This window comes from Panthera tigris, chromosome D1 (assembly GCF_018350195.1).
Source record: "Panthera tigris isolate Pti1 chromosome D1, P.tigris_Pti1_mat1.1, whole genome shotgun sequence".
Taxonomy (NCBI): Eukaryota; Metazoa; Chordata; class Mammalia; order Carnivora; family Felidae; genus Panthera; species Panthera tigris.
This window is the reverse complement of record NC_056669.1, coordinates 30,355,028-30,382,411: the sequence shown is the minus strand read 5'-3', so window position 1 is coordinate 30,382,411 and position 27,384 is coordinate 30,355,028. Positions and strand designations below refer to the sequence as shown.

The 27,384-nt window shown below is 52.3% G+C and overlaps 1 protein-coding gene across 1 annotated transcript in view; it reads left to right on the top strand.

Moving 5' to 3' along the window:
* Positions 1-233: 233 nt before the first annotated feature.
* Positions 234-27,384, top strand: part of IGSF9B (immunoglobulin superfamily member 9B) — a 46,878-nt gene continuing 19,727 nt past the window's right edge. The window contains exons 1-12 of the mRNA XM_042958851.1: positions 234-297; positions 11,181-11,378; positions 13,136-13,282; positions 18,748-18,899; positions 19,170-19,287; positions 20,624-20,765; positions 21,071-21,216; positions 23,927-24,069; positions 24,384-24,524; positions 24,609-24,725; positions 25,008-25,158; positions 26,484-26,607. Coding sequence (XP_042814785.1) covers positions 234-297; positions 11,181-11,378; positions 13,136-13,282; positions 18,748-18,899; positions 19,170-19,287; positions 20,624-20,765; positions 21,071-21,216; positions 23,927-24,069; positions 24,384-24,524; positions 24,609-24,725; positions 25,008-25,158; positions 26,484-26,607 — 1,643 coding nt within the window. The remainder of the gene's footprint in view (positions 298-11,180; positions 11,379-13,135; positions 13,283-18,747; positions 18,900-19,169; positions 19,288-20,623; positions 20,766-21,070; positions 21,217-23,926; positions 24,070-24,383; positions 24,525-24,608; positions 24,726-25,007; positions 25,159-26,483; positions 26,608-27,384) is intronic.

The following is a 27,384-nucleotide window of genomic DNA, read 5'->3' as shown; positions in this document are numbered from 1 at the left end:
CTCTGCCTGGGCTAGTAGTGCAGGTGCCGCTGCGCCGGGGGCCGGGGAGGCTGCGCGCCGAGCCGAGCGTAGCCGGGGAGGGATGGAGAGCGGGCCGGCGGGGCTGCAGGAGCACCGGCGTGGGGCGTAGGCGGGCGCGAGCGGGCGTGAGCAGGCGCTCGGGCGCGAGAAGTGTGCGGGCGCAGGAGCACTTTGCGATAGGATGAGGCTCTTGGCTGGCGCGCGGTAGTACTATGATTTGGTATGTGGCCACTTTGATAGCAAGTGTGATCAGCACCCGAGGTCTTGCGGCTCAAGGTGAGTTGAAGTGCAGCGCCCCTCCTCTGGCCCTCCCCGGCGTCAGCCCTTTCTTCTTCGTTTCGGGCTCCCCGTCCCCGCTGAGCGTTGCGCCTTTCCGCGGGCGAGGCTCTGGTTCGGGTGAGGAGCGCTCCGGAGCACTGCGGGGAAGCGCTGTGGGCCGCGGGCCGGAGGGGCCGGGTGGGAAGGGGCCCGAATCCAAGGGCTGCCTGGCACTCGGGAAAAGATCTTGGGATCCGGGTCGACTTTGTCCACCTTCGGCCTCAGGGTTTCATACCGGCGTGCCGAGCCAGGTGCTCTTTGCCGGAGCAGCCGCCTTCTCTAGCGCTGGGGAGTCGGCGGCTTTCCTAACTCTGGCTGCCGGGTAGTTTGTGGGTGTTTGGGTAGGCTGCAGCACGCACGAGCCCCGCGCAGCGCCACCCGCTCCACAGACCAGCCTTGGGACTCTCGGCACCCACGGCTAGCTAGCTAAAGGGACTGGTTTTTCGACCCTGCGGGCGCCCCAACTCCAACTCGCATCCCTTCTGATCACACATCCTGGCAGCTAGGGGTTGGATTCATTCCCCTTGCGGGGCTGGGGGCGCAGGCAGCCCCGAAAGAGAAGAGCAGGTTAAACGAGGGAGTCTCTTGGCCGGCTCAAAGGAGTGTCCGCTTTTGCCTAGCCCTGCCAGGCGCCGGCGCCTGTCTTAGCCTCACCTGGGCCCTGGCCAGGCAAAAGTTCCCTAAGAGCGGGCCCCAGGCGTGCGGACTCCACGTCGCCCTCACCGGCTGTGAGGCAGAGCTGGCTGGGTGTGAGGGTGGCGGGGTAGGGGTCCCCACTGCCTCATCTCGGAGCGGAGGGAGGTTTCTCTTTTTCTGGTTTCTCTGTCTGAGCTGGGGAAGAGACAAGAGGGAAGCCAGCGACTTGGTTGATGCGTGCGTGAGCGCGCGCGCTTTTGCTTTGGAGACGGGCAAAGCGACCTACAAGCCTCTGGGTGGCACCCCAGGCTCTCGGCCCTTGTATGGAAGTAGGAGCGGAGCCCGGAGGGTGCGAGGACTCTGAGCTCACCGTTTTCACCACGCAGACACGACCCAGCTGCGGGCAAGTTCACACAGCTGGGAGGAGAGGAGAGCGGGGAGAAAGCCCGTCGGTGGGTGGAAGTCAGCAGGGAGGACCCGGCAAAGAGAGAACCCGCTCCCAGCCGAGCTAGGGTAGAGGGGGTTCGCTGGAGGCGCCTTTTACAGACAGGGTCCTCTCTTGTCTGAGGGTGTGTAGGGGGAGAAAGGAATGATTTGAGAAAGTTTCTAGAATGGAATGTCTTCCATGCTATTGGAGGAGGGGAGTGAGTCTGAAAACCGAACCAGAGGAAGGTGAAGGGAGGGTAATTTTATTAAATGGTACGTTGCCTTGGATGGTTTAAAAACTCCATTTGTCAGGTGGGAAAACTGAGGCCAGGGGAATTCAGAAGCTTATGAAATGGGGTAGGTGTGAGATCGGTCGAGTTGTGTGTGAGAAATTGTTCTTAGCTTCAGCCTCCTCCTTTCCCCTATTTCCTTGTAGTCTTCCAATGCCCTCCTCCTCCTCCCCTCCATTTTTTGGTACGTTCCTGCTATGGGACTGTCGCTGAAAGCACCAAAAGGAGCTGCTGGGATCTTTGAATAAAAAAGAGACACTGAAAGGAGGCTCTGAAATAGCTTCTAAACTGGAGAAGTCAGCGTGAGGGAAATGGACTTTGTGCAAGTTCAAGCACAGAATAAAGGCAAATGGCAGCAACACACAGAATGGCTAGACAGAAGGAAGGACTTCCAAACAACATTGAAGGTTATTGGGCATGAAGGTTATACCCTCTTTCTGGGTGTGGAGAGGTCCTTCTGTCTGGGATGGCTTGACATGCACCCTTGAGCCTGCCACCTCTGTTGGTCTTGGAGTCCTTTTAGCTTAAAAAGCCAATATATATGGTAGTTGAGGACCTAGGTATAGAGTCACATGATCTGGTTTCATATCTTGGCTCTGCCACTTGCTGGCCCTGTGACCTTGGATAAGTTGCTCAACCTTTTAAATGTCACTTGCCTCAATGGAAAAATTGGATTAACAGTATGAGCTTGCAGGGTTTTTTGGTGAACATTAGTGCTGTAAAGAAATGAATGACTACCTGTTATATAGTAATTGCTCAATAAATGTGAATATTATTATTATTACATTCAGTATCTCTGGAGTTCCAGGCCCCTTCTCAGTTTCTTTCCCTTGGACCATTCAGGGCATTGGGAGCTAGAAGTGTGTTGAGGGAAGTTCAGAAGACTGCCTCTGTAGGAATCAAGTACCCTTTCACAGGCTGACCTTGCCTGGGCAGAACCCCTTTCTCCTCTGAATCCCAGGGAGGTATGCAGAGGGTGTGCAGACCTCAGGACTACTTGGACATTCTTTGAAAGATCTGCAAAACTCAGAGTTTGTCAGTGGCCAGAGAGGCTTGTGGGAAGGATGCAGGGAGCCCAGGAGCCAAGCAGGTCCTAGCATCACAGACTCTGGGGGGAGGGGGAGGGGATCTGTGTGGCAGGGTTTTGGCTCATATGGGAAATACCAGTCACTGTTCAAAAGCTGGCTCTGTGTGACAGCTCAGCTCTTCTCTGACTGGCAGAGGTGACTTCTGGGGAGATTTCTGACAGGGAGGGACTTTCAGATGCCACCTTTAGGGTTTGGCCAAAGTAGGGGCTACTTTAGCAGAGGGGTAAAAGGGAATGGGCCCCTAAGCCAGTGTCGGGTTGGGACAGTTAGGGATGGGCTTCCCATCTGACTTTGATCATGTGTGTCTGGGAGGTGATTGAGGTCAGTGGAGAGGTTGGGGAGGGTAGGGAGAAGATAGGCATCTGGAATCTGGAAGATGGCGATTGAAGCCTCAACATCCTAGACTGAGGAAACTTGGGGCAGGACCTTGGGCCATGCCTAGATGACTCTGGACCTCCCATAGGGGAGAAGAAGTCTGGACCTTTATTCCCAAGGCTGCCTCCTCCTGTCAACCACAGATTCTGTGGTTGGACTATCCCTGACTACAGCGTCCCCAAATAAAGTGGGGTTCTGACTCAGATCCTGCTGGTAGAGTGCCTGGCCTTAACTCTCCCTTCTTCCCTTTGCTGATGAAGATGAGAGAGAGGAGATTTGGACCAGGAGGCTGCTAGCAAGACCCCATGGGCAGTCCATCAGCAAAGGACTCTGCTCAGCAAGTAGCCAAGTGGTGTATGTGTGTGTGTGTGTGTATGTGTGCGCGCGCCTGTGTGTGTGCATCCCCCGCACACTTGCCAGAGACAGGGGTGTGTCTGGCAGCACACACCCTGGGAGAAGCTGAGGAAGGGATGTGTTGGAAAGGGCATGGCAAAGGGGCAGTGGGAAGAATCAGCTTTCAGCTCTTGACCTGAGGCCCAACACGTGCCAGACTTGGAGTAGGCAGGTCCCAGAGCTCAGTGGTTTCATGTTTGTGGCTCTGAGACAGAAAGCTGGGATCTGGTTACCCAAGGAGCAGAGGCTGCCTAGCTGGGGAGATGCTGAAACTCAGCATCTCTCTGCTCCTCCCTCTTTCCTGGCTCCTGGCACTGCTCTTCTGATGCCTGCATTTTCTCTCCCTTCTGCCCGCCCCAGCCAGGGTGCGGCTCTCAGAGCCTGGCCTGCTGCTCTCTCTTCTCCCTTGGCCCTGTCTTTCTCAGGCCTGCTGGCTGCTTTCTTCTCTCTCCCAGCCTTCCTGTGTGCTGGCAGAGGGAGGGAAGTGAAGGCCAGGAGATATGTCCTATACGGGGCTAGGCCTGAGATTTAATGCACTTTTCTTCCCCTTGAAAGTATCCTCTTTTCCTAGACACATCCTGTGACCTTCTCAGGCTGGGGCCCAGGGTTTCAGGGGGGGAAGTTTTCTTCTGTCTGCTCCCTAGCATTGGTTAAGCAGCTTGTGTGAAGAGTGGATCTGAATTATGAAAATAGCTGTAATTGGTGTGAGCTGTCTGGAGATGTGTGCACATGCCTCTATGTGTGTGCATGTTTGCATGTGTGTGTATGTATACATGCCTGTGCTTTTATGTGTGTGCATGTGTGTGCACACACCTGTGTGTGTGTGTGCACTTGAGTGTTTGCATGCACGTGTATAGAATGCAGGATGACAGGGGGACAGTTAAGCTCCAGGCACGAGGTGGGGAGTCACTCCCCTCCAAGTGCTATAGTTGGCAGCCAGACTGTACTCAGAGCAGATGCCTTACTTTCCTTATCCCCCTGCTCTGTACCTGAGTCTAGACAGCCCAGAAGTTTCCAAAGTTGGAGGCTTAGCCCAGGGACTGGATTGAAGGATGCCTGATGTCCCTGAGAGAAAGCCTAAATGGGGGACAAACCCAGACAGAGCTCCAGGGGACAAAAAATGGGCCTGTCTTACTATAGTGGGCTCTGGCATCAGTTGCCTGTTAACCCAGTGCACTCTAGATAGAGTAGAGAAGGGGCTGGGTCCCTGGGGATATGGGAGAGGGTGCTGGGACTGCAGAGGCAGCTTGTAGCCTGGCCCCCTCAGGGGCACTGCCCACGGGTGCCAGCGTGATCTGCCCGAGGCAGCTGACCTATTTTTCTTAGGAATCTTCCTGCTTTTCTGTTCTCTCTTGCGTGAATAAGCAGGAGACTGGTGAGCAGAGACAGGGCCTCTGTAAGGGTTTTGGAGAACAATTCCATGTGAGCCAAAGCTTTGAGGGAAGTGGCAACCAGCTTAACTGTCCTTCTGAGAAGAGAGGGGATTGGGATAGTCCCCTCTGCCTGTCATTGTATCTCCAGCCCCCCCTCCCCTCCACATTTCCCCTTACCTCCCTCCTGGTCACAGGCACCCACCAGGAAGGTCTGTGGCAGACAGCTTGCACACAGGCCTGCCTTCACAAATTGTATAAGGTGAGCCATTGTCCTCATTTTCTGGCTTCAGAGTAGGCAATGCTGATACCTTACTGTAAGTAAATATGGAGCTTCAATTTCCCCCTTTCTTTCTTATCTTGTCTTCCTTGAGGAGAGGAGGGTGGCCTAGTGGCAGGCAGAGCTCGTGGTGCCCTCACCTGGCTGGGCTGGCCTGTCTGTTTGCTCTGGAACACATGTGTGCACATGGCCACATGTGAGTGTGCAGGGTGCAGGCCTCCGCCCAGGTGGCAGGGGTGGGGTGTGGCTTTACCTTTCTGCTGAGGAGCCATTAAAGGAGCAGAGTGGAGGTTGAATTACTGACTGCTTCCTGTCAGTGGCTCATGGGAAAAAGGCTCTTGGAAATACAATCTAGCTGAGAGCAAATTAAGGTTGCTAATAGCATCACTGCCTCATGGGCTTCGAGGGGAGCCCAGCCAAGAGGGTTAGGAAGGAGTCACCTACAGGAGGAAGGAGGCCTGCAGTTCCTGCCCCTCCCTCCTCCATGCCTTGCTGTTTGGAAGATGGGAGGGTTTGCTGGCTAGGGCTGGTCTGGGCTCACCTGACCTCTGACTTCCCACCCTGAGAGGTTTGATGCGGAGTGGGGGCCAGAAGGGCTGGGAGGACACTGATGGAGACCATGGAAGGTAGGGACATTTCTGAGAACCTGCTTAGGCTGGGTGCGGGGGCTCTTGATGGAGGCAGAATGATGGCCAGATGACTTCTAGCCCACCTGCCTTCTGGAAAGAACAAGGACATGGCCAGATGTTTTGGACACAGGCCTCTTGTCTATCTTATATTTGTAGAGTGTTCTTTGCTTTGGGCAATAGGGATTCTGTTCTCTGCTTTCTTCATGCCATCCCTCTGGGTGTGTACCTCTGTGGGAGGCTCCTTGGGAGCCTGAGTCCCCGGCTTCCTGGAATCTCCTGGAGCCTTCTGGCTTGTTGGGGAGGAGTGATTGGGGGACTATTGGGGGCTGTGCCTTTTTTGGACTAGCAGGGATTATTTTTAGGCTGGCAGATGGAGGTGGCGGTGGCTGTCGCTGGTATTATTAGACAACAGGCCTGTGGTTTGGGAGTCTGGTGCCCAGAGGATGAGGGGGCTGGGGACAAAGAGGCGGGGCGGGGGGGGGGGGGGGGGAGGGGGCGGAGGAGCAGGAGGAAGAAGGGGAGGAGGAGAAGGAAGAGAAGGAGGAGGCAGCAGCAGCGGCTCCAGTAAGGATTTGTACTCATGAATGAAGGAGGCTGGTCCTCACCCGGTGGTCTTCCCTTATGGTAGCCACTACCGGACGTAGCCAGAGGTGCTGAGTAGTGCTGAGCCCAGAGCCAGCCAGAGAGCACCAGCTGCGTTCTGAAATAGACCCACCTTGTCATCCTTTTCTGGTCTTGGGCTGCATGGGTCTGGCTGTTGGAACCTAAGCAGAATGTGTAGTGGAGAAGGTCTGCCCTCTGACTCAGGGAGGAAAGTGTCTGGGATGTCTGGGATGCAATGTGGGAGAGGCTGTGGTACCTGGGCCTGTGGTTGGTCAGGATATTGTCAATGAGTGTGGGCAAAGAGGAGGAGGAGACACAGCAGCTGGAGCTTGACTCCCCTACTTGTACCTGAGTGACTTGGCTGAGCCAGGTAGCCTCCCAGTTTGCTCATTTGTGAAAATGAGCTGGTAGTATTTCTAATAGGTGGGCATTGTGAGCATTAAGTGAAATTTGTGTTACACGCCAGGCACAGAGCCTGGTATGTGGTAGGTATTTAGAGGAAGTTTGGTTGCTTGACAGCTGAAGCTCTCCCTGGCCTGGCTCCTAGAACTTCTTAGGCATTTAGTGTTTCTCATTCTCAGGTACCCTTCCTCCCCCAGCCCTGCTCTGGTGGAAGAGCCCCAGGCTGTAAGTGTGGGGCACAAGGGCTGTGCCAGAGCCTGGCTCCTCATGGTTCTATGTCCACAGGGGATCCAATGGCAACCTGGACTTGGCTGCCTGCTGGGCACCACCTGGCCTAGAGAGCAGGAGACCTGTACCCTATGGGCTTCCTGAAAGGTCAGCCAGACTGCAGGGGCTACCTCATCTTCCTTTGTTCTCCTGCTTTCTCTACCCTATCCTGGGAAAACAACTCCAAAGTGGGCTGGGCAGAGCCCCAAGATGCAGATTTGCTCGGCTTAGGGTATTGCTGTTTCCTGCCTTCTCTAAAACAGGTATGTGGAATCCAGGGCACCTCATGGGCTCCTACCACCCTCACTCCTGCAGATGCCAGTTTCCCCTCTGAGATTGTTGCCACACCTCTTTGGGCTGCTGTAGGCTTCTTTGGTGGGGAAGGGGCCTGGGGGTGTCTCTTCCTCTTGCAGCCCCTCCTCACTTCAGGTCACTTTCTATCCTTTCCTTCTCCTCCTCTTGCCCCCTGCCCACTGGCAGTTGCTCCAGTCAATCTGCTGGGGAGAAGCCCACTTGCTTCTTGAACGAATAGCCTCTGCTCTGTCTTCCTGATTCTGGGCTCCTATGAAGGCCTATGTCTTTGGGTCCTCTGTGCCCCAGAGTTCTCTTTCTTGCTGTGGGCTGGGCTCTTCCTGTGTCAGGTTTGCACTGTGTCTGTCTCTGTGTCTCTCTCCTTCCTGGTTTCTTGAGTCTCTTTCAAAGTCTTCAATTTGGGTTTGGTGTCCTAGGTGAGAGTTTCTCCTCCATCAAGCACCCCTTCCCTATTTACTGCCACCCTGTTTACTTTTGTTTCTTGCTTTGAGCTTTTTTAGAGAAAGTATCTTATTAGACATGCTTTGGCTCAGGAAGGATCAGGCTTAGGAAGAAGTGCTTGTAGGTGATGGAGTGAGAGTGCTGTGTGTGTGTGTGTGTGTGTGTGTGTGTGTGTGTATGTATGTATGTGTGTTGAGGAGTTGAGGAAGGTGATAAATACTTCAGGGTTCAGAAAACCAAATGGGTTGAACCAAGTGCAGAGGCTGGGCCAGGAGCTCCCACACCTCTGCTTTCTTCTTGGGAAACTCCATCTCTTTCTGCCTTGCTTATCATATTTGGGATGCTTATCTCACTGAGTCCTCTCTCCAGCTGCTTGTCCCTGGTTGAAAGGGTCCTTGTGCAGAGATGAGGGATGGGGCTGACTGGCTTGGGGGTGGGCCTTGGGTTGGGTGCTCAGTCCTGAGCCCAGGGGCTGGCTGGGGGTGGAAGTGGAAACCTGGAGCCAGCCCCAGTGCTGGGGGAGGTGTGAATGAGGCTGCCTCATTGCCAGGAGGTGAGAATGAGGCAGCACTGAGCAGCAGACACTGTGGGAACCCATTTTGGAGCCAACCTACCTCCTGGCATTGCTCTCCAGAGCCCTCAACCCCAGTAGCCATGGTGCTACAGAGCCGAGCTTCACTGCTAAAAGTGGGCAACCACCTGCTCAGCAGAGCTGGTCATTTCCTTTGCCTCTCTGCCTCTTGCCTTAGGCTCTAGGGGCCAAAGCCCTGGGAAGGGGTCCCCTTCTGTGGAGAGCCTCTGTCCTGCACACCAGGTAACTAGGCCCTGGAATACCTCCTTCCTCTTCTCCCAGGCTCCTGTATTTCCTCCTTTACCCTCCTGGAAAGTCTGTGCTATACACACACAGTCACAAACGTATACACACTCACACATGCAGCACCCCTCCCCCCGACTCATCCTTGTCCGTTTGCTAAGAGCTAGTCATCTGCACACAGGCATGTATCCACATATACATCCTTTTGCCAAGAGCAGCCTCATATACACATTCACATATGCACACACACATTGCTCCCCCTGTTCACACATGGTGCCCACTGTTTGCCCATTCTTTCTGGGTCCAGGATCAGCCTTTGTGCTCCTGGAGGCTAGGAGGCAGGCTCTGTCCTTATCCAGGTGCCTCTGGGGCTGTGGGGGAGGTGCCTGCTGCAGCTGGGCCTTCTTGGAGCTTTCCCTGAGGGGTTGGAATTCAAACCTAGCCTGAAGCAAGGTTGGGGGTGGGGGTATTGGGAAACCTGCTGGGGCCTCTGGCAGGTGAGTGCAACACTCCGCTCTGCTCCAAAAATACTCTGTGATCTTAGCTCTTTCTCTAGAAAACAGTGATGTCACCAGTAGCCAATCAGCTTCTAGAAGGGCTTGCCTCCTCCTCCTTCCGCAACTTAGGGAGGAGAGAGAGAGGGAGAGGGGGATGGGGAGGGAGAGAAGGAGAGACACAGATGAACAGCCAACATGCAGACCGACACAGAAAGACGCAAACACAGAAACATAAGCACATAGAGGTATCTCCACACAGAAAAGCAGGCAGAATCCCTTCTCAGTGCATAGGTGAAAAGAAATCCACATATTTCCCCCAATACACACACACACAGACAAACCAAGAAAGACAAGTAGAAGCATCCACATAGAGGGAGAGCTAAAGAGGAAGAGACAGAGACAGAGAGACTTGAAGATTTGAGATGGAACAGCACAGAGACACATGAAGAAGGAGTAGGAGAGAGACTTCTGTCTCAGAACCAGAAGACAGAATCAGAGAGACAGACACATAGAAAGAGCCAAAGACACAGAGACATGAAGCAAAGAGAGAGATGAGAGAAGGAGACAGGCAGTAGCACACAGGGGTCAGAGATGCAGTAAGAGTCAGATACAGAAGCACCATGACAGATAGGCAGACAGACAGACAAACAGACACGCTGTTCTTCTGGGCATCCTTTCTGTGTTGGGAGGGTCCATCAGCTCTTGGCTTTGCACTGCTAGTAGAGCAGCTGCTGTCCTTGGTGCTGCCTGGAGCGGCCCAGCAGGGACTGGGAGGGGAGGTGAGTTTGGATGGGGAGAGCCGGGGAGGTCTCCTCTGTAATTGTGTTGGGTAGTGTGAGGGAAGCCAGGAAGAAGAGACCTCTCCAGGCTGTCCCTTTCACTGGGAAGCAAGCTGGACAAGGTGACTTTGTGGGCACGGAGGCTTCATGCGGGAGGGAGCGGTTTCAGGCTGGAGGTGGGGGTGGCATGCCTCCTGTAGGGGCTCATGAACAGGCTGACCAGTGAGAGAAGCAGTGCCTGAGTTAGCCTGTCCTCTGTGTCCTCCAGCTTGTGGGTGGGGATGGGTCTCTCTCCACTTTGCCCTTCTGCTGCCAAGAGGATAGGTGCACCCTATCCAGCCATATGTTTTATCATCTACTAAAGGTGGGGTGATTTCTCCATAGCTGGCTGAATTTAGCAGCCCCAGGATCCCTGCTCTGCCCCCAGCATACTGCTATCCTAATGGTGATGTCTTGGGCTTGGAATTTGGAGGGCTGGAGGACCCTTCTGTTCCCCTCTTTGTAGCAGGTGCGGTGGGGCGTGGGAGGGAGGAGCCTGGAGAGGCTAGTCAGGCCTGTGGGGTTTTCCCTCTGGTGTTGCCATGAGCAGCCTCTGCTCAGCTTGTTAGGGATTCCCCTGCTCCTGTATGGAGTACTCTTGTTTTGTGCTGTGAACATCAGGCTGAGCTGGGGGTGGGGCGTAGGAGGAGGCTGGCTCTGCAGCTCCTACCAGGCTCTGGTGGGAAGCATCCTGCACAGGAAGAGATTCCATGTTTACCCTCCGCTACAGCAGGCTTCTGTAACCCAGGCTGCAGGTCTCCACAGAGAGGCTGAGGCCCCTTTACTTTCTCAGTAGCCAGACTCCTTAGGACTGTTGGGAGTTCAAAGGAGGAGGATATGGTCATGGATCTGCTCTTTGGGATTGGGGAGGGAAGGTTTGGCATGCAGGACTGGAAAGAACTGCTTCTCTCTCCTCTTCTCCCCTTCCTACCTGTCTCAGGTTCATGGATAGCTGGGGCCCCCAGAGCTGTGGGAGGTATGAGCAGAGAGGGGATTAAGGGGGTTAAAAATGTATTGGGGACCTTCTGGGAAGTGACTGGACTACTTTTCAGGAGGAGGGCTGGGGTGGGCCGCTGGCCTTGGGGAGGAAGTGGGAATGCAGAGGTCCCTAGACATGGGCAAGGGGCTGCCTCTTGGGCGGCTGGGGCAGGATCTCCTTGTCATTTCCCTTTGTGCATCCCAACTCTGCTGACCCATTAGCTGCCCACGGCCTTCGAGAGGAGCCTGAGTTTGTTACTGCGAGAGCCGGTGAGGGCGTGGTCCTGCGATGCGACGTGATTCACCCAGTGACGGGACAGCCCCCGCCCTATGTCGTGGAGTGGTTCAAGTTTGGGGTGCCCATCCCTATCTTCATCAAGTTTGGCTACTATCCCCCTCATGTGGACCCTGAGTATGCAGGTAAGTTCTGGGCTGCAGGGGGCTGCTTGTTTCCTCTCCTGGTTTTTGCTCTCAGTGGTTATGGTCATGGCACTCTTCCTCCTGCCTTTCTATTGCTTCTTATCTTTCTGACTGGTCTGTTATCTTTTCTCCATAGTCTCTGCCTCTTTCCTCCCATCGTTTGCACTTTGGTAGGTTTTAATTAAGTGGTGGGGAGGAGAGGGAAGAGGAGGTGGTACAGACACAAAGCATCACTGCACAGCTATGGATGTGTAGGGGCAGAGGCAGGAGTAAGGACAGGGAAGCCTAGAGAGCCCACCATGCAGGGGAGGAGAGCTTGGCAGAAGGGGAGCTCTGTGCAGAAAGAAGCTGAGTCAGAGCCCTGCTGCCCTTGGCCACGTGTGCTGGTGGCACTGTAGACTTTGTTCTGTCTGCCTTTGCCCACTCCCTCCCTCTAGCTCTGAAGTTGGGGCCTCATCCCATCCGTGAGCAGTGGAAGTAAATGTCTGAGGCTGGTCCGGGCAGTGCTGTGGCTGTGGCTTGCACCTGCTGTCTGCTTCCTCTGCTGCTCCAGCCTCTCTCCTCCTGGTCCCCTTGGTGTCTTGCTCTGTGGTTCCACCTGCCAGAAGGGGCCTCACTGTGAGTCACTGCCAGTGCCTGTCTGCCAGCCTGCCAGGGAGGAGAGCATGGGACATGCATGCGTGTAGGAGTGTGTGCATGCACGTGTGCATATGTGTGCTGGAATTTTAATGGAAGACAGGAAGCTGGCAGGACTTTGAGGTCAGACTTCTGAGGTCTGATTTGCATCTCTCAGAAAGCTTCCATTTATCTCTCTCTCTCACTCTGTTTTTGGCCATTTGATGCTCTGGTTTTTAGGCAGATTGTCAGTGTTGAGACAGGATGAAAACTGAGAAGGTGGTGACATGGCATTGAGGGCTGGGCTGAGGTGGTGGGTGAGGGGAAGGTGGACCCTGAGGGCTGCTTTGTATCCTCATTTTAGACTCCCATTCTGCTTGCTCCTGCCTCAATTCTTACCATCTCATCACCATGAGTGAGACAAAGATGGCCTCCTAATGGGGAGGAGGATGGAGTTAAGGAGGGTAGCTGGGGGGCCTTTGCTCTGCTTGCCAGCCCTGTCCTCATTCTTGGGCTTATGGGCTCTGGCGTCTTAGCTCTTGGGGACACTGGGTTCTGGCTAGATGTGCAGTGCCTCAGGCATGGGCAGCAGCACCTGGAGGGGACCTCTCCACCCTGGTCCCTGGCCTGCCTTTCCTCTGCTTTACCATAGGGAAGACAGGCAGAGAGATGCTGGTGGTGGGGAATCAGGTGGGAGAAGGATGTCACTCAGCCTGAATTGAGGTTTAGGGCCTGCTCTAGAGTCCCATACCTCACCTTCTTCTATTTGCACCTTTGCTTCCCTCCCTCGCTCCCTCCCACTCTCTTTCTTCAGCTCTGCATCCCCCATGCCTTTCCTTTATCCCAAGAGATCTCCAAAAGAATAGGAGTATTCTGAGGGACTGAGGTTCTTCCCAGGGCCAAACCCAGAGTTACAGTTGCAGTGGGGCTGGGCCAGCCGAGACTGGGAGAGTGGCTCCACGGCAAGGCTGCGTGCCTTTTCCTTTCAGCCTACTGCCTGGGATTGGTGCGAGGTGTTATTTTGGGGTCCTATCATGGGAAATGGCTTGAAGGTTACAATGGGTCCTCTGCCTTTGGCAGGTGTCACACTGCTAGCCTCACCCTGATGGCCTCCTGGGCTTTTGTCCACTTTCTTCCTGCAGGCCGGGCAAGTCTTCATGATAAAGCATCCCTGCGACTGGAGCAGGTTCGCTCTGAGGACCAGGGCTGGTACGAGTGCAAAGTGCTCATGCTGGACCAACAATATGACACCTTTCACAATGGTAGCTGGGTCCACCTTACCATCAATGGTGTGTATGGGCTTATTCCTGGGGCTGGGCGGGTGGGAGATGACCCAGAAGACTGCTCTCTGAGGACCTGCTTTAGGCGAAGCCACTATTCCTGCCCCAAATCTCTGCCACAAAGAGGAGCCTCATCAGGGCCGGGCCCCATTGCATTAGTAGCTCTCACCTCCTACGCCCCTTCAGTTGTCTTCCTAGAGCCTTGGGTTAACAGAGGTGCATAGGAGGAGCAGCTCCCTGAGCACGAAGTGGGGTTTGCTGTGGGTGGTGGAGTCAGAGTTCCTCAGAGGGAGGTAGGTAGCTGGTTCTTGGAACCAGGAGGTTTAAGGCTTTGTCGAAGCCCAGTTTATACCCTCTGGCACCATTTCCCAGCCTTGGGAAGACCCTGCTAGTCCAAATAATGGCTTCTTGCTCTAGTGGGATTTCTGGAGCCCCACCATAACCATTTTCCTTTTTAGGTTAATATCTTGGTTCCTTGTTAAATATGTTCATTTGAGTGATATGTAATGAGTGTCTGTTGTGTGCCTAGCCTTGCACTAGGGGAAGAGAAATGATGGTGAGCCAACCCAGACATGGTCCCTTCTTGTGCTGGGTTTACTGTCTAAGAAAATGTAAGAATCCTGTGAAGAGTAACCGTTTTAATGACTATCAGTTATTATAGTTCAGTTAAGTTAACTGCTATGTGTTGATGCTTTTCAAGTGTTTGGGAAAAGGCAACAAAGCCCTTTGCAGAGGCCCAAGTGACTTAGTTGAGTTCCCAGTGCTGGTGCAGGCTGGGGGCCTGATTCTAAGGCTGTGACCACACCAGGGGTTGGGCCCTCTGCGTGCATTCCACAAGAGAGTCTCTCTTATGTCCCTGGGAGTCCTTACTTGGGAAGAGATACTCTAGAGGAGCCAGGAGAAGCTGGAACTGTGGAGAAAAATCTGGAGAAGTGGCATATATGCTTTGGATGTGCCACACAGAGCTTGGGTCCTTGTGGTTTTGATATCTGTGACTATAGATGCTGTGGTTGGGAGAGAGAAATTGATGTTGTTCCTGGCTTGGAAGTTTCTCATAGTATTGATCTGCTCTGAAGGATGGCTCTCTCTGCCCTACCTTGTGGGGTTGGGTCATTCCTCCCAAGGGGGCCAGACCATGTTCCTTGGCTTGAGAACCTCTCCAGGGTCCTGAAAGAACAGAGTATTTTAGCCAGGGCACTGTTATCTGAGAAGAGCAGAGTTAACGATGGTGGTCCTAGAACAGTGTTGGTCTAGGCTGCCCAACCCATTAGATATAGTTGGCTCCCCTCAGTCAGTCCAAAGAGACTGATTGGAGGCTTACTTTAAGTCTTGGGTGGGCTGTCCCCACCACATAGCAAGCTTTTGAGTCACCTCCTTTTGATGCCAGCTGTTGTGTGTGCCGAGAATGAAAACTCATCTTAATATTAGCCCAAGCAAAACATAATTAGGAAGGTAAATCTGCTGCTAAAAGCTTCGCTGATTGAACACCGAGCCAAGAGTCCCCACGTTGCTTTCTTTCTCTCTTATGCCCTTTCTAAACTGGGCTGTAATCTCCAAGAACCACCTTGTTTTCCCTTCATGTCCTCCTGGCAGCGCCCACTTCAGTGACCTGAGACATCAGGTGTTCAGTAGGCACTCACGTGACAGGAAGGTAGAATTTAGTTGGAGATTGTGTGTTGTATTACATCTCTATATTAGTTTGCACGAGTGGGAATTGGTTCTGTGAGAATTCACAATGACTTAGAGTGGAATAAGCATGGGAGAAGGCCTTGAAAAGGTTTGGTTTATTTCATGCATTCAGTAGCTGTAAGATCCCAGGCAACTCTCTGGGCATCAACTCCCTCAGTTACCAAAACCAATGCCTGTTTGCAGAGCTGTTGTGAAGATCAGATGAAATGCTGTGTAAGAAAGTGTCCTGCACAGTGTCTGTGACATTAATTACATGTGGGTCAGATGTTGGCCATTCTCTTTCTCAAGAGAGAAAAAAGATGAAATCAAATGAAATAGTAGTGGCAGGGAGGTGGTATACAGGAAGGTCCTCAGACTGGAAGATGCAGAGGACTGTAGTAGTTTGAAAGTTCTTGTAAACTCACCAATAATTATCCATTCATAACACATCTTGAGTCTTGGCTTTTAGTATTTACATGAGTAACCTGTATATCCTGGGCCTGGAGATCAGGCTGGAGTGCTTTTTGTAGATTTTGTAAATAAAGGGAAGTAACACACACACACACACACACACACACACACACACACACACACATCTTGGATATTTGCTCTGTGGCAGGCTCTGGGGACACAGCAATGGGCCCAATCCAGACTCAGCTTTAAGGAAACTTCCAGAGGCAGTAAGTCCAGAGAAAATTGCAATATGGGCTTTGGGAGAACAAAGGAGGGAGAACTTCTTTGAGGGAAGGACTCCTGTGCAGAGACCCAACTAGGGAGGAGGAGTTAGCCGGGTGCAGGGGTATTCCATGCAGAGGGAACAGCATGCCCAGATGCCCAGATGGAGAGTCAGTGCATTCATAGAGGTTGTTTATAGAAAGTGTTGGCCAGAAAAGCTAAGAATGTTCCCTCATCTGCTCCAGGGTTTAAACTGGGGCTTTGCCCTTACCAAGGAGCCTGCCTCCCAAGTGGATAGATTAGAGCAGACACATTTGAAGGTGAGAGAGCTGTCTCTCTTTATTCCCTCCTGCTTTCACCCCCAGTTCTGAGGTTCCTTCCAGCATAAATATTTCCATTATGGAAGGAAAGAGTCTGGAGTGCCAGCATTCCATTGCTTCCAAACTAGAATGTTTAGTGTCAGGCATTTTCTGACAGAGATCACCTTTGGAAAATGAAAGGCCAGTGAAAAATTAGAATTACAAATGGTCTCAATCTCCTTCTGTGTTTTCTTAAAGACCAGTTGGGTGGAAACAGACCCAATTATTCCTTTATCACATAAAATACACAAAAAGCCCAAGCCAAGTCTTGCTTTACATTGGTGAATTACTTGGAGGAGAGGCCAGTCTATTTCTAACCTGCACTATTAATTATAGAGCACTTGTAAAAAAGAATTAAGCCTAGAAATGCAGCTGGCAAGCTAACACCTAATTCTGTAAATAATTGAGAGTCAAACCATTGTTTTCCTGAAAACTCGAGATCGTTCAAAGCACTTTCCTGATTAGCACCTAAATAATAAAGTAATTATGTAATTAGTAATTAATTTGTCACTTCAGGACATAATTTAATTTATTATCTTTTCTTTTAAGCTTGACACCAGAGGTAATGAGGCTGTGGCTATATTTCCAGGGACAGGCCTGGCAAGAGGGGCTCTGTTGGAGATGAGCACACATTCCAGAGCAGCACGAGAGGCCTGGAAGCTAGAATTCCAGAATCCCTTTATAAGGATTTGGGATGGTTTTTGCCATCATTTTTATTATATTAGATGCTGGATGAGTATTGATGTGCTTGAAGGTGTCCATTGTGTGTGTTTTGTGTGTGATGAACTATGCTTCTTAATTCACTCAGTATTCACTCTCCAAGTGCCCTCTGTGTGCCCACACTGAGTTAAGGGCTTTGGAAATGATGGAAGAAAGTGGTGTTGCCATGGTCTTGTTACTAGGAAGTTTTATGTGTTTGAATTTGTGTTGGTCTGTAGGTGTGTGTATTTATGTACATTTAATTCATTCATCCATTCAGCAGACATTTGTTGAGTGCTCTGTTACAAGCTAGGAACTGTGCTAAAAGCCAGGCATGCAGTGTGATTTACTGAAAAGATCTTTGTTCTCAGGGAGAGTCAGTGATCAGTACTTTAAAGAAAATAAAATAGTCTAAGGGGGTAGAGAATGTTAGAAGTGCTATCTTAGATGGGCTGACCACTTAAGGCAGAGATAGCATTTTAGCGAAGATTTGCATGAACCAAAGGAGTGAGGTCTGGGTACAGAGAGGGCAGCAAATGCAAAGGCCCTGAGGTCAGACATTCTTAGCACATTTGAGAAAGACAAAGATGGCCAGGTTGGCTAGAGCACAGTGAAGGGGTATATGGTAGCAGACGAGGTTGGCAGAGCAGGGGGCAGACAGTACCAAACCTCAAAGCACTCTGACTGGTTTTCGGGGCAACGCTGTCTGGAGAGGTGACACCTATCTCAAAGCTTCTTTCTCTCTTTTTAAAATGTTTATTTTAGTTTTGAGAGAGAGTGTGAGCCAGGGAGGAGCAGGGAGAGAGGGGGACAGAGGATCTGAAGCAGACTCCAGGCTGACAGCAGTGAGCCCAACGTAGGGCTTGAACTCACAAACTGTGAGATCATGACCTGAGCTGAAGTTGGACACTCAACTGTGTGAGCCACCCAGGCGCCCCTCAAAGCTTCTCACTGATGCCTCAGATGTTTCTGGGGAGATGACAATGATGATAGTCATGGCAAAATAACCAACATTTCACACGTATCTACATTCACAAGATCCCTTTCACAAACCGTATCTCACTTATTCCTCACCTCAATACTGGAGGGGGCCAGATTTGGGTAAAGCCCAGAGAGGCTGAGTAACTTGTCCAGGGTTACCCAACTAGTGGCAGGCTGCACTGTAACTTGGTCTTGACCTTTGGGTACCTTGAGATGAGCTAAAAATGTCCTGCCTCAGCCAGGCATTGTGAACCCTAGGACTCAAGGTTAAAAGTGGGGCCCCTTCTTGTCACTTCAAAAGCAATGAAAGTCCAAGAGGTTAAGATTGATCTGATTGCCTCTACAAGCAGCTAAGACTGATGAGACTGAGTCTCTGAACAGTTGATTATCCAAACAGGATGGATATTGGTCAAAACTACAACAATGCAGGTGGTAGTGTGGGGATAACCTGGCATAATCAGAAGAAAATTAAAAAAGGAGTAATCTGCAGAGTGGGCTGTCTTTCTGTCTGGATGCCAGAAAAGGAAGAAGGTGGAAAATTTTCTCTGCCTAATCTGGAAGAGTGAGATTCCTTGTCACCATGGCCTGTGGTCTGTAGTAGGCCTAGATGGAGCTCAGGTGGGAGACATCCTGGAAATATGGGGCCTGACTGGGCTGGGGTTAAGGAAGTTGGAGTATCAGGGATGATCTTTAGGTGAAAGACTGGAGTGGGGGGTGATGGAACAGTCTGGAGCTAGTAGCAAGTGTGTGCTCTGCAAGTCATGGGAGCTGTGCTGTTTATCGCTTTGTCCTTAGTGCTGAGCATGGTGGCCTCCTTGTAGGTGCTCAGCAAATATTTGTTTATTGGGAATTAGCCAAGAACAATGGGAGAATATTAGAATTTGCACCCAGCCAGACTGACTTTGAAATTCAGGTCTCCTCTTCTCCTGTAAAACTCAGGCACAGAGGATTTTACTTGTGTCCCCCTTCCTTCCTTTATCCTAGCACCTCGCAGAAGGTTAAGTATGAACACAATGGCCATGGTGCCTAGCGTGGGTGGGCACTGCATGCAGGGCGGTAGCCTGGCTAATCCCACCCTGCATCTCTCTGCAGCTCCTCCCACCTTTACGGAAACACCCCCCCAGTACATCGAGGCCAAGGAGGGCGGCAGTGTTACCATGACCTGCACAGCTTTTGGGAACCCCAAGCCCATTGTCACATGGCTGAAGGAGGGGACACTCCTAGGTGCTAGTGGGAAATACCAGGTAAGTGTGGTTCTCCATTGGGGCTGCTGCACTTCTCCTTGCTTGCCCTTCCTTTGCCTCCTCCCTCTCCACGGTGGTCCCCTGCTTCATGTGACCAGTAACATTGCACAGCAGGCAGCCTTGTTGGTGTCTGTGGTTGAAGGGAGATGAACGGAGTGCCTGGCTCCATATCCCCCTAGTGCATGAGCCCTGAGGCTATCTCTGCCTGAGGAGATAGCCCCTGGTGGGGCCCCAGTGTGGGTGCTGAGCTCCATCTCTCTTTGGCCCCAGGTGAGTGATGGCAGCCTGACAGTGACATCGGTCAGTAGGGAGGACAGAGGTGCCTACACCTGTCGCGCATACAGTATCCAGGGGGAGGCTGTTCATACCACCCATCTGCTTGTCCAAGGTAAGAGAGATTTCTCTGGCTTCTTCATGCCTCAGACCTTTTACAGGGACTTCCATCCCATCTGAGCTGCAGAGGGGTTTGCCCAGGGCACGACTGGCACAGCTGAGGTAGGTGGAGAGATGGGCAGCTCATGAGGAGTGGGGTTGGGCTCCCCCTGAGCATTGTGTAGTTCATAGCCCGAGTGCCCATGGTGGCCTGTTGTGGCCATCACACGGGATGACAGGAGGCACCATGTTGATGGTTACTCTGTCTGAGTAGTGTCCTGCTGTACCTCCATCTTCCCCAGGGGAGAAGACCTCCCTTAGGTTTCCACCCTGTTAGTGACGGCTTCAATAAATAAAGATAGGAATTCAATCCAAGCCTCAGACATTTAAAATAACACTGAGGGCATTTGGCAAAGCTGGGGTCTGCATGGTCAGCACTGGGAAATGCCAGTCTTCCCTGCCTGGGGCCCCAGTATGCCCCAGAAGGACTAGCGTCAGGATGGCAGAATCTCTTTGTACTGAGCCCATCCACCCTCTTTGCCTCCCACCTGCTGCCTGCTGAAGGAGCGGGTGAGAGCTAGTGGTGGCTGTCTGGGCTGCCAGGCCTGCTGAGATACATGTTCTTTCTGCCTCCTTCTGACTTGGAGTGTTGAGTGGCAGCATGGACCAGAGGTCCCTTTGTAGATTGGAGAAGAGTTGCCCACTCTCAGGAGAGAGCCAAGTGGCAGCTGTGGCCTATCTGGAAAGCTAGCACCAGGGAGTTCTGGGATTTCACTCTCTGTTTACTCTGCTATCCCCCTGCCTCCTCTCCCCAAATCTGCCCTCTTGACCTCTGGCTGATAAGCAGCACAAGCCTTTTAACTCCTTTAGAAGCAAGATTATTCCTTGCTCTGGATTGAAAAGAGTGGCCTTTGTCCCTCATACATGTCCCCTGCTCAGGTTCTGCTGGAGAGAAGGATGAGCAGGAAGGGGTATGTATGTCTATGTGTCTAGGGGTGAGATGGCTGGTTTGGGGAGCTTGTGCATGGAGGCAGGGTGCAGGTATACACCAACAAGAGTGTCCTGCAGCTGGTTCAGGGGGCTGGGGCTCACTGTGGTCACACCCCAGGACTTTTTGCATCTCTGGGACCTGTAAGGAGAGTAAGAACGTGAGTGCTAGCAGTAGCTGGAAGCATCTCTGTGGCGACTGCCCAGGGTTGTGCTGTTGCCTCTTGAACCAGTGCTACCCTCCAGCTCCCTCCTGGAGTTTAGGCACTGCTTGCTGAGACCTCTCAGAGCTTCCTGGGAGGTCCCAGCACTGCTGTGCTCCCCTCCCATACCAGGTAAGGTTATGTTTATTTCCTATTCCCTAGGGCCTCCCTTCATCGTTTCCCCTCCTGAGAACATCACTGTCAACATATCCCAGGATGCTCTGCTCACCTGCCGGGCAGAGGCGTATCCCGGCAACCTTACCTACACCTGGTATTGGCAGGACGAGAACGTCTACTTCCAGAAGTGAGCATGCTGCCCTGCCCTCTCAGTGGGGTCCCCAGACACCAGGCCTCCCAGGGGCAAGGCCTCTAAGCAGGGGCTACTGCAGGCTGCTCTTGGGCTCTAGGAGCTTGCAGAGGGGAGGTCTAATCTGTCCCTCATGCAAGGCCAGTGTCTGCACAGAGTGTTCTTGAGATGGGCCAGGAATATGAGGAGGCTCTGGCTCTCCTTGCCTCGTTCACAGAGAGGGGACTCCTCGCTGCCTTGCTCCACTGTCTCATGGAAGACCCTCTTCCCCCACCCCTCCTTGTCTCTTTGTGTGTTTGTAGTGACCTGAAGTTGAGAGTGCGGATCCTGATCGATGGGACCCTGATCATCTTCCGGGTGAAACCTGAGGATGCAGGGAAATACACCTGTGTTCCTAGCAACAGCCTGGGGCGCTCCCCTTCTGCCTCAGCATACTTAACTGTGCAGTGTGAGTAGGGATAGGGAGAGCAACACGTGGTGGGGGTTCCGGAAGATCCAAGCCACATTAGCCAGACTGGAGGCTGGAGGATAGTAAGAGACCGAGTGTCATTTGAGGGAATGTGGGCAGAGGAATGACAGGAAGCAGGGATAGCCCAACATGAGGCCAAGACTTGGGCTGGTCAATTGAGGTGAAACAGTGCTTGCTGGGTGTCCTCTATGGGCCAGGCATCACTACAAGTGTTAACTGATTCATTCCATCAGTCAACAAGCTTAGGTTGGATTCAAGGATCGGTAGACCTTTTGAGCAGTTGTCTTTGTATTGAATGCTAGCCAACTCCTCTCTCTGGATGTTGAATGAGATGGTCTCTGGTCCTTTTTTTTCTCAGGTATATGAGGGAGTGTAGGTGAAGCTGAAGTAGAGTTAGATTTCCTGCCAGCTCTATGCCTTCCCCCACTGTGGACAGCTGTTTGGAGTGAAGGGGACAGAACCCTCTTCTGGGGTGACTTGATCTAGTTCTGCCAGCATCTGGCTCCCTCTTGGCTTTCTTCTAGCTCTTCTCTAGGGTGGTCAGAGATCCAAATGGATGAGCTGATCCTCATGCCAGAACAATTGAGGGCTTTTGTGCAAGTGCAATAATTCAGTTTGCTAATCTTGAATCCGGCAGTGTAGTCGATGCTTTCCCACCCCCTGGCAAGCTGATCATTGTGAGAAAGAGACAGAAGGATGAGTAATGAGGATTAATTTCTTTCTTTTGATTTGTGGATGGCCCTGTCACTCAGACAACAAAGGCCCTGCCTGGTTACCGTAGGTGACAGGCTTTTCATCACTTGAGGGCTAGTGTGGGAAGACTGCTCACCCGCAAGGGCATGCCGTGGCTGGGTGAGAAGTTCAATAGCCTAGAGATGCCCTGGTCAGCATGTGAGCTGAGAACAAGCAGAAGGACAGTTGATGACCCCAGGAAGTGGGGCTGGTCTCCAAAGCTACTCCACACAGCTGGGTGTTTGCACTTGTCTACTGCTGAGTGGGCGCTGTGGTGGTGGAGCCAAGCTGGACCTTTGAGCCCTGTCCAGCTTCTCACCTCACATGCTTATTGTTTCCTTCTCCATGCAGTGATTTTGCTTGTGGGGACAAAGGCATCATTTTTCCACTTCCATTGTCATCAACTTAAAAAGGGCTTTTAGCATGCTGTATGATGAGTCTAAGTTTTTAAGGGCTATGAGGCCCTAGGAAAGCTATGTGGTGTGACCCAGGACATCAAGCACGTCCCACCCTGACCTGCAGTAGGAAAAAGGAAGTCAAGAAGCTATTTAAACATGACTTACCATGTGCCCCAAGCTGTGCTAGATGTGGAGGAGCTAAGGGCAGGGAAGAGTCCACTTGGAGTAGCATCTTGTCTAGCTATGTCACTTGGGCTAGAAGGTGGAGGGGGCAGAGAGAGAACCAGCAGGGGTAGTCTTCAGAAGGATGAGGAATGTAACCAAAAGTAAGGCCCCCATCCATGAAACCATGGGCCATTCTGTGCTGAGAGGGGTGTGCGGTTTCTGCGTCTTTCCCCAGTGCCATCACCCACTGCAGCTTGTCCCTTTTTACCTCCTTTTTGCCTTCAGAGGGAATCCGGGGGGTGAGATTTTCAGGTGGGTGAGACAAGGATCTTTATTTCTGCTAAAAAGCAGCGTTCAGAGTATTTCCCATTCATAAACCCTTTGAAAATCTTGGAGGCAAAAAAAAAAAAAAAAAAAAAAAAAAAAAAAAAAAACTCTACATACAAAAGAAGGAAGCTATGTCTAAATATATAACTCGGCCTGATATTTATGTAATGCTGTTCTCTGAAGAGCTCCAAATGCTTAAAACATACCAGCTCATTCATCCTCACTGCCTCACTGGAAGTTCTGGATCTTTCTCCTGGTCACCCTCAGGGGAAATTGGGGAGAATGGAAAGGTGATGAGTCACCCACATCACAGGATGTGCTCCTTTTGCTGCTCTCCTGGGAAACTTTCATCCATTCTGTGGCCAAAGCTGATTCCGTATTCCAGCTGCACAGAAGGGAAACTGAGGCCAAGAGGGGCTGGACAGCTAGCAGAATGGAGAGGAGAGGAAAGAACCACTGGTGGTCATGTCTCTGAACACAGAATGTAGAACTGACGTTCCACTTTTGGTTTAGGATGTGGAGCGAGAGAGAGCTGCTTGGTGTCCAAGAGACACTTGGGATGAGGAATGGTCGGTGGAGGATAGGGTCAAATGTTGACTTTGAGTTTGGAGTCTAGGGGCTGGGGAACTGGACATCCAGGGTCCTTAGTCTGCAGTTCAGTCCATGTGTAGGAGCATTTGAGGGGTGTTAGGGATTTAGGCAGGTGAAAACATGCCTTTGGGTGCCTCCAGACATTTGAAACAGAAGTTCTTAAGAATACAGTAGGCTGGGCAGATGAAAAGCCGCCAGCAGCCCACACTGCACTGGGGCAGCCTGATGTGGCCTCCGGGCTTTGTCCGTCTTGTTCCTCATGGTGGTCCAGGTACCTGGCACTGTTGTGAGCACTGAGGACATAGGCAGTGTTTACTGAATGGGTGGATGGGTATGAATGGCAGTTCCTTGGAGTAGGAGTGTCTGTATGAGACCCCGGGGGTTTATGTGGTGGCTTGGCCCCCTGCCTAGATCTCTCACTCCTTGACTGCCCTCCTGCCTTTCTTCTCTCCCACCCCATGCTACCCCTCTTACAGATCCAGCCCGTGTCCTCAACATGCCCCCTGTCATCTACGTGCCCGTGGGAATTCACGGCTATATCCGATGCCCTGTGGATGCAGAGCCACCAGCCACCGTGGTCAAGTGGAACAAAGATGGCCGCCCCCTGCAGGTTGAGAAGGTGCTGAAAAGATGCATGTGCGGTCACAGTGAGACTCTCCTGATGCTGAGCTGCTGCCTCTGAGGGTCTGGTTCCCTGTAGGATTCCTCTAGTCCTACCAAAAAACTCTGAGAAAGCAAAGAGCTGCTTCCTGTGGCAGGTCTACACTCTAGTAGAGCTTTTGCCATTCTCCCAGGGAACTTAGACAACCCCTTACCCCACACTAGCTGGTGCTGTGTCCAGGTCTGCGAAGTTAGGTCTGGTCTGGTGGGGGCTGGGACCGAGCTTCTGTCCCCTGACCATTGCTCCCTGTTTTGCTGTCTGTGCTCTGACAGAACCTGGGTTGGACCTTGATGGAGGATGGCTCTATTCGGATTGAGGAGGCCACAGAGGAGGCTCTTGGCACTTACACCTGTGTGCCTTACAACACCTTGGGGACCATGGGCCAGTCTGCTCCTGCACGGCTTGTCCTGAAGGTGAGGCCCAGGGCTGAGAGTGGCCTCCATGGGAGTGGGCAAGCTGAAATGATTGACTTCATGGCCTTGCTGTGCTCTCCCTAGGACCCCCCGTATTTTACGGTGCTACCAGGCTGGGAGTATAGGCAGGAGGCTGGCCGGGAGCTGCTTATCCCCTGTGCTGCTGCAGGGGACCCTTTCCCTGTCATCACTTGGAGAAAGGTACCTTCAGGTTCTGGAGCTCTTGGGAAGTGTGCTGGAGGGACAAGACCTGGTAGTGCTCTGTTGTGACCGGGCCAGGTGCTGAGCAGTGGGGCTGACTTCTAGAGTGATGGGTGCTCTGGAGGAGGGGCAGTGGGGGTGCGGGCTGAATGTTCGGGCACCACTTGCTCCTCCTGTTCTTGAGCCTCTGATGTGTTGGTGGCTTCTCTTCTTCCCTGCTGACCCGGCTCCTCCCCTGCCGACCCGCTCCTGCCTTCCTCTTTGCCCCCTTGTTTGGCCAAGGTAGGGAAGCCCAGCAGAAGCAAGCACAATGCCCTGCCCAGCGGGAGTCTCCAGTTTCGAGCCCTGAGTAAGGAGGACCACGGGGAGTGGGAGTGCATCGCCACCAACGTGGTCACCAGCATCACTGCCAGTACCCACCTGACCGTCATCGGTACGGGGGCTGTGGGCAGGAGGGCTGTGGTCTGGGCACCGGACACTGTCTACCCTTTCTGGGCATCTTTCTTGAGCTGGCCCACCCCTGAATCAGGAGCCTGCCATGTGTAACCCTAGCCCTCTGTGGACTCTATACAAGGGAAGGTGACATGGGGTCTGTCCTGGGGAGATCTTTTTCTGGCAAAATGTACCCAGCAACACCCCCCATAGAAATGAGGCATGTGTGTGGGCAGTAGCGACTGTGTCTAGGCCTAGAAGGGGAGCTGGAAGAATGGAATGAGGGGGATCTGGGAGGGGACCAGTGTGCTGAGCTCCAGCAGCTGGGCCTGGCCTGGAGGTTACTGGCGTTCCCATTTCCTGGGTGCCAGGGGTTATGTTCCCACTTCTTTTGCCTGAGGTGTGTGTCCCTAAGACCTCAGCTTGTAGCCTGCCCCTCTGGGGACTGATAGCTAGTTGTAACAGTGGCCAACACTTCAAGCATTTACCACCAGTTTTAGGCTCTGTCCCAGTTGGTGCCCTATCATTTTTAACCTATGAGGTGAGAGCTGATATTTCCCCAGTGTACATCATTGAAACCAAGGCTGGCATGGATCACACACCTTGCCGAACATCACATCACTAATAACTGCTGGGTCCCGGACTCAAACACAAGTAGAAGTTCTTTTTTAAAAAAAAATTTTTTTTTTAACGTTTATTTATTTTTGAGACAGAGAGAGACAGAGCATGAACGGGGGAGGGGCAGAGAGAGAGGGAGACACAGAATCGGAAGCAGGCTCCAGGCTCTGAGCCATCGGCCCAGAGCCCGACGCGGGGCTCGAACTCACGGACTGTGAGATCGTGACCTGAGCTGAAGTCGGACGCTTAACCGACTGAGCCACCCAGGCGCCCCGGCAAGTAGAAGTTCTTAATAGTTGTGTTGTGCTGCCTCTCACTTTGATGTTTGGGTGGAATATGGCTACCTTTCATGAGGCCAGAGAACTTTATAGGAGAGGGGCTTTTTAGCTTGGACTGTGACCTTGAGGGAGAGTGTTTCTGTATTTGCCAGGTGAGCACAGGATTTTGGCCTGGGATGACGAAGGTTCTGGTTTCCCTTTGGCCATGTTCCTGATGTTCGTGCCATATCTTGCTAGAAGGACTCTATGGCACAGTGGGATGGCTTTTCTTCTGCAGTCCTACTGCTCAGGGCATCAGCTCCTCAGCATCCCTCACCATTCCGCGCTCCACTTGAGGCACTGCATTTTGCTACTACGCAGTGCCACTGTGGGTGCCCAGCTCACTGGGCCCAGTTCATTTCAGTCTGAGAGCACTCCACTTGGTCTCCAGGCACCAGCCCCCATGCCCCGGGCAGTGTCCGGGTCCAGGTCTCCATGACAACTGCCAACGTGTCCTGGGAGCCAGGCTATGATGGAGGATTCGAGCAGACATTCTCAGTTTGGTACGGACCTCTGTGAGTCACCCCCGCATGCTTTGCTCTCTGCTTCTCCCTCCCCCAACCCCTGACTTCAGTCAGTCCCTGGGGCGGGTGGACGTTATGAGAAGGATACAGTTCTTTGCCTGCTAGACCTCCAGTCAGTGAGGTGTGTTGACATAGTGACTAGGTCTTGTGGGGAATGGGCACGTCTGTGAGGGATTCGGGGCATTCTGCGTTCCTAGCCTAAAAGGTTTGGATGCCAATTTAGGCTGTTGCCTGAATTGACCATCACCCTCTGCTGCTCTCTCTTCAGCTTATCTCACTACCCCTTTTTGTGTCCTTGGTTTATGCTTCTTTTAGGTTCCTCTGTCCTCTGGAGTCTGGAAGAGACTCCCAATCTTCAGTGGCATTGAGAAACAGCCCAGCTGGAAGCGTAGAATCTAATTTTTATTCTCTCGCTTTCCCAATGGTTCCAGAAACTGATGTGAAGTGGTGCTTGCCTTCTGGCCTTGTCTTCAGCATCTTCATTTTCTCTAGGACCCTGTGTTTCTATTGTGTTTATATCTCTGCTATTAATTTGGCCAGATGTAGTGATTTGAGATCTTTGCTTAAACCTTGGGGTAGGTAAGGGATCTTAAAGATGCATACATAAATCAGGCTGAGGTCAGGAGGCACAGAAAAGGTGGAGAGAGGGGCTGTAGTGGACTTCCTTCCCATCACGCAAGGGTTTTTCTCCCCCACATTCCTATCCTGAGCCAAGAACTGGCCACCTGCAACATGGGACATCCTTGAGTGGGAAGGATGAGCCCTCTC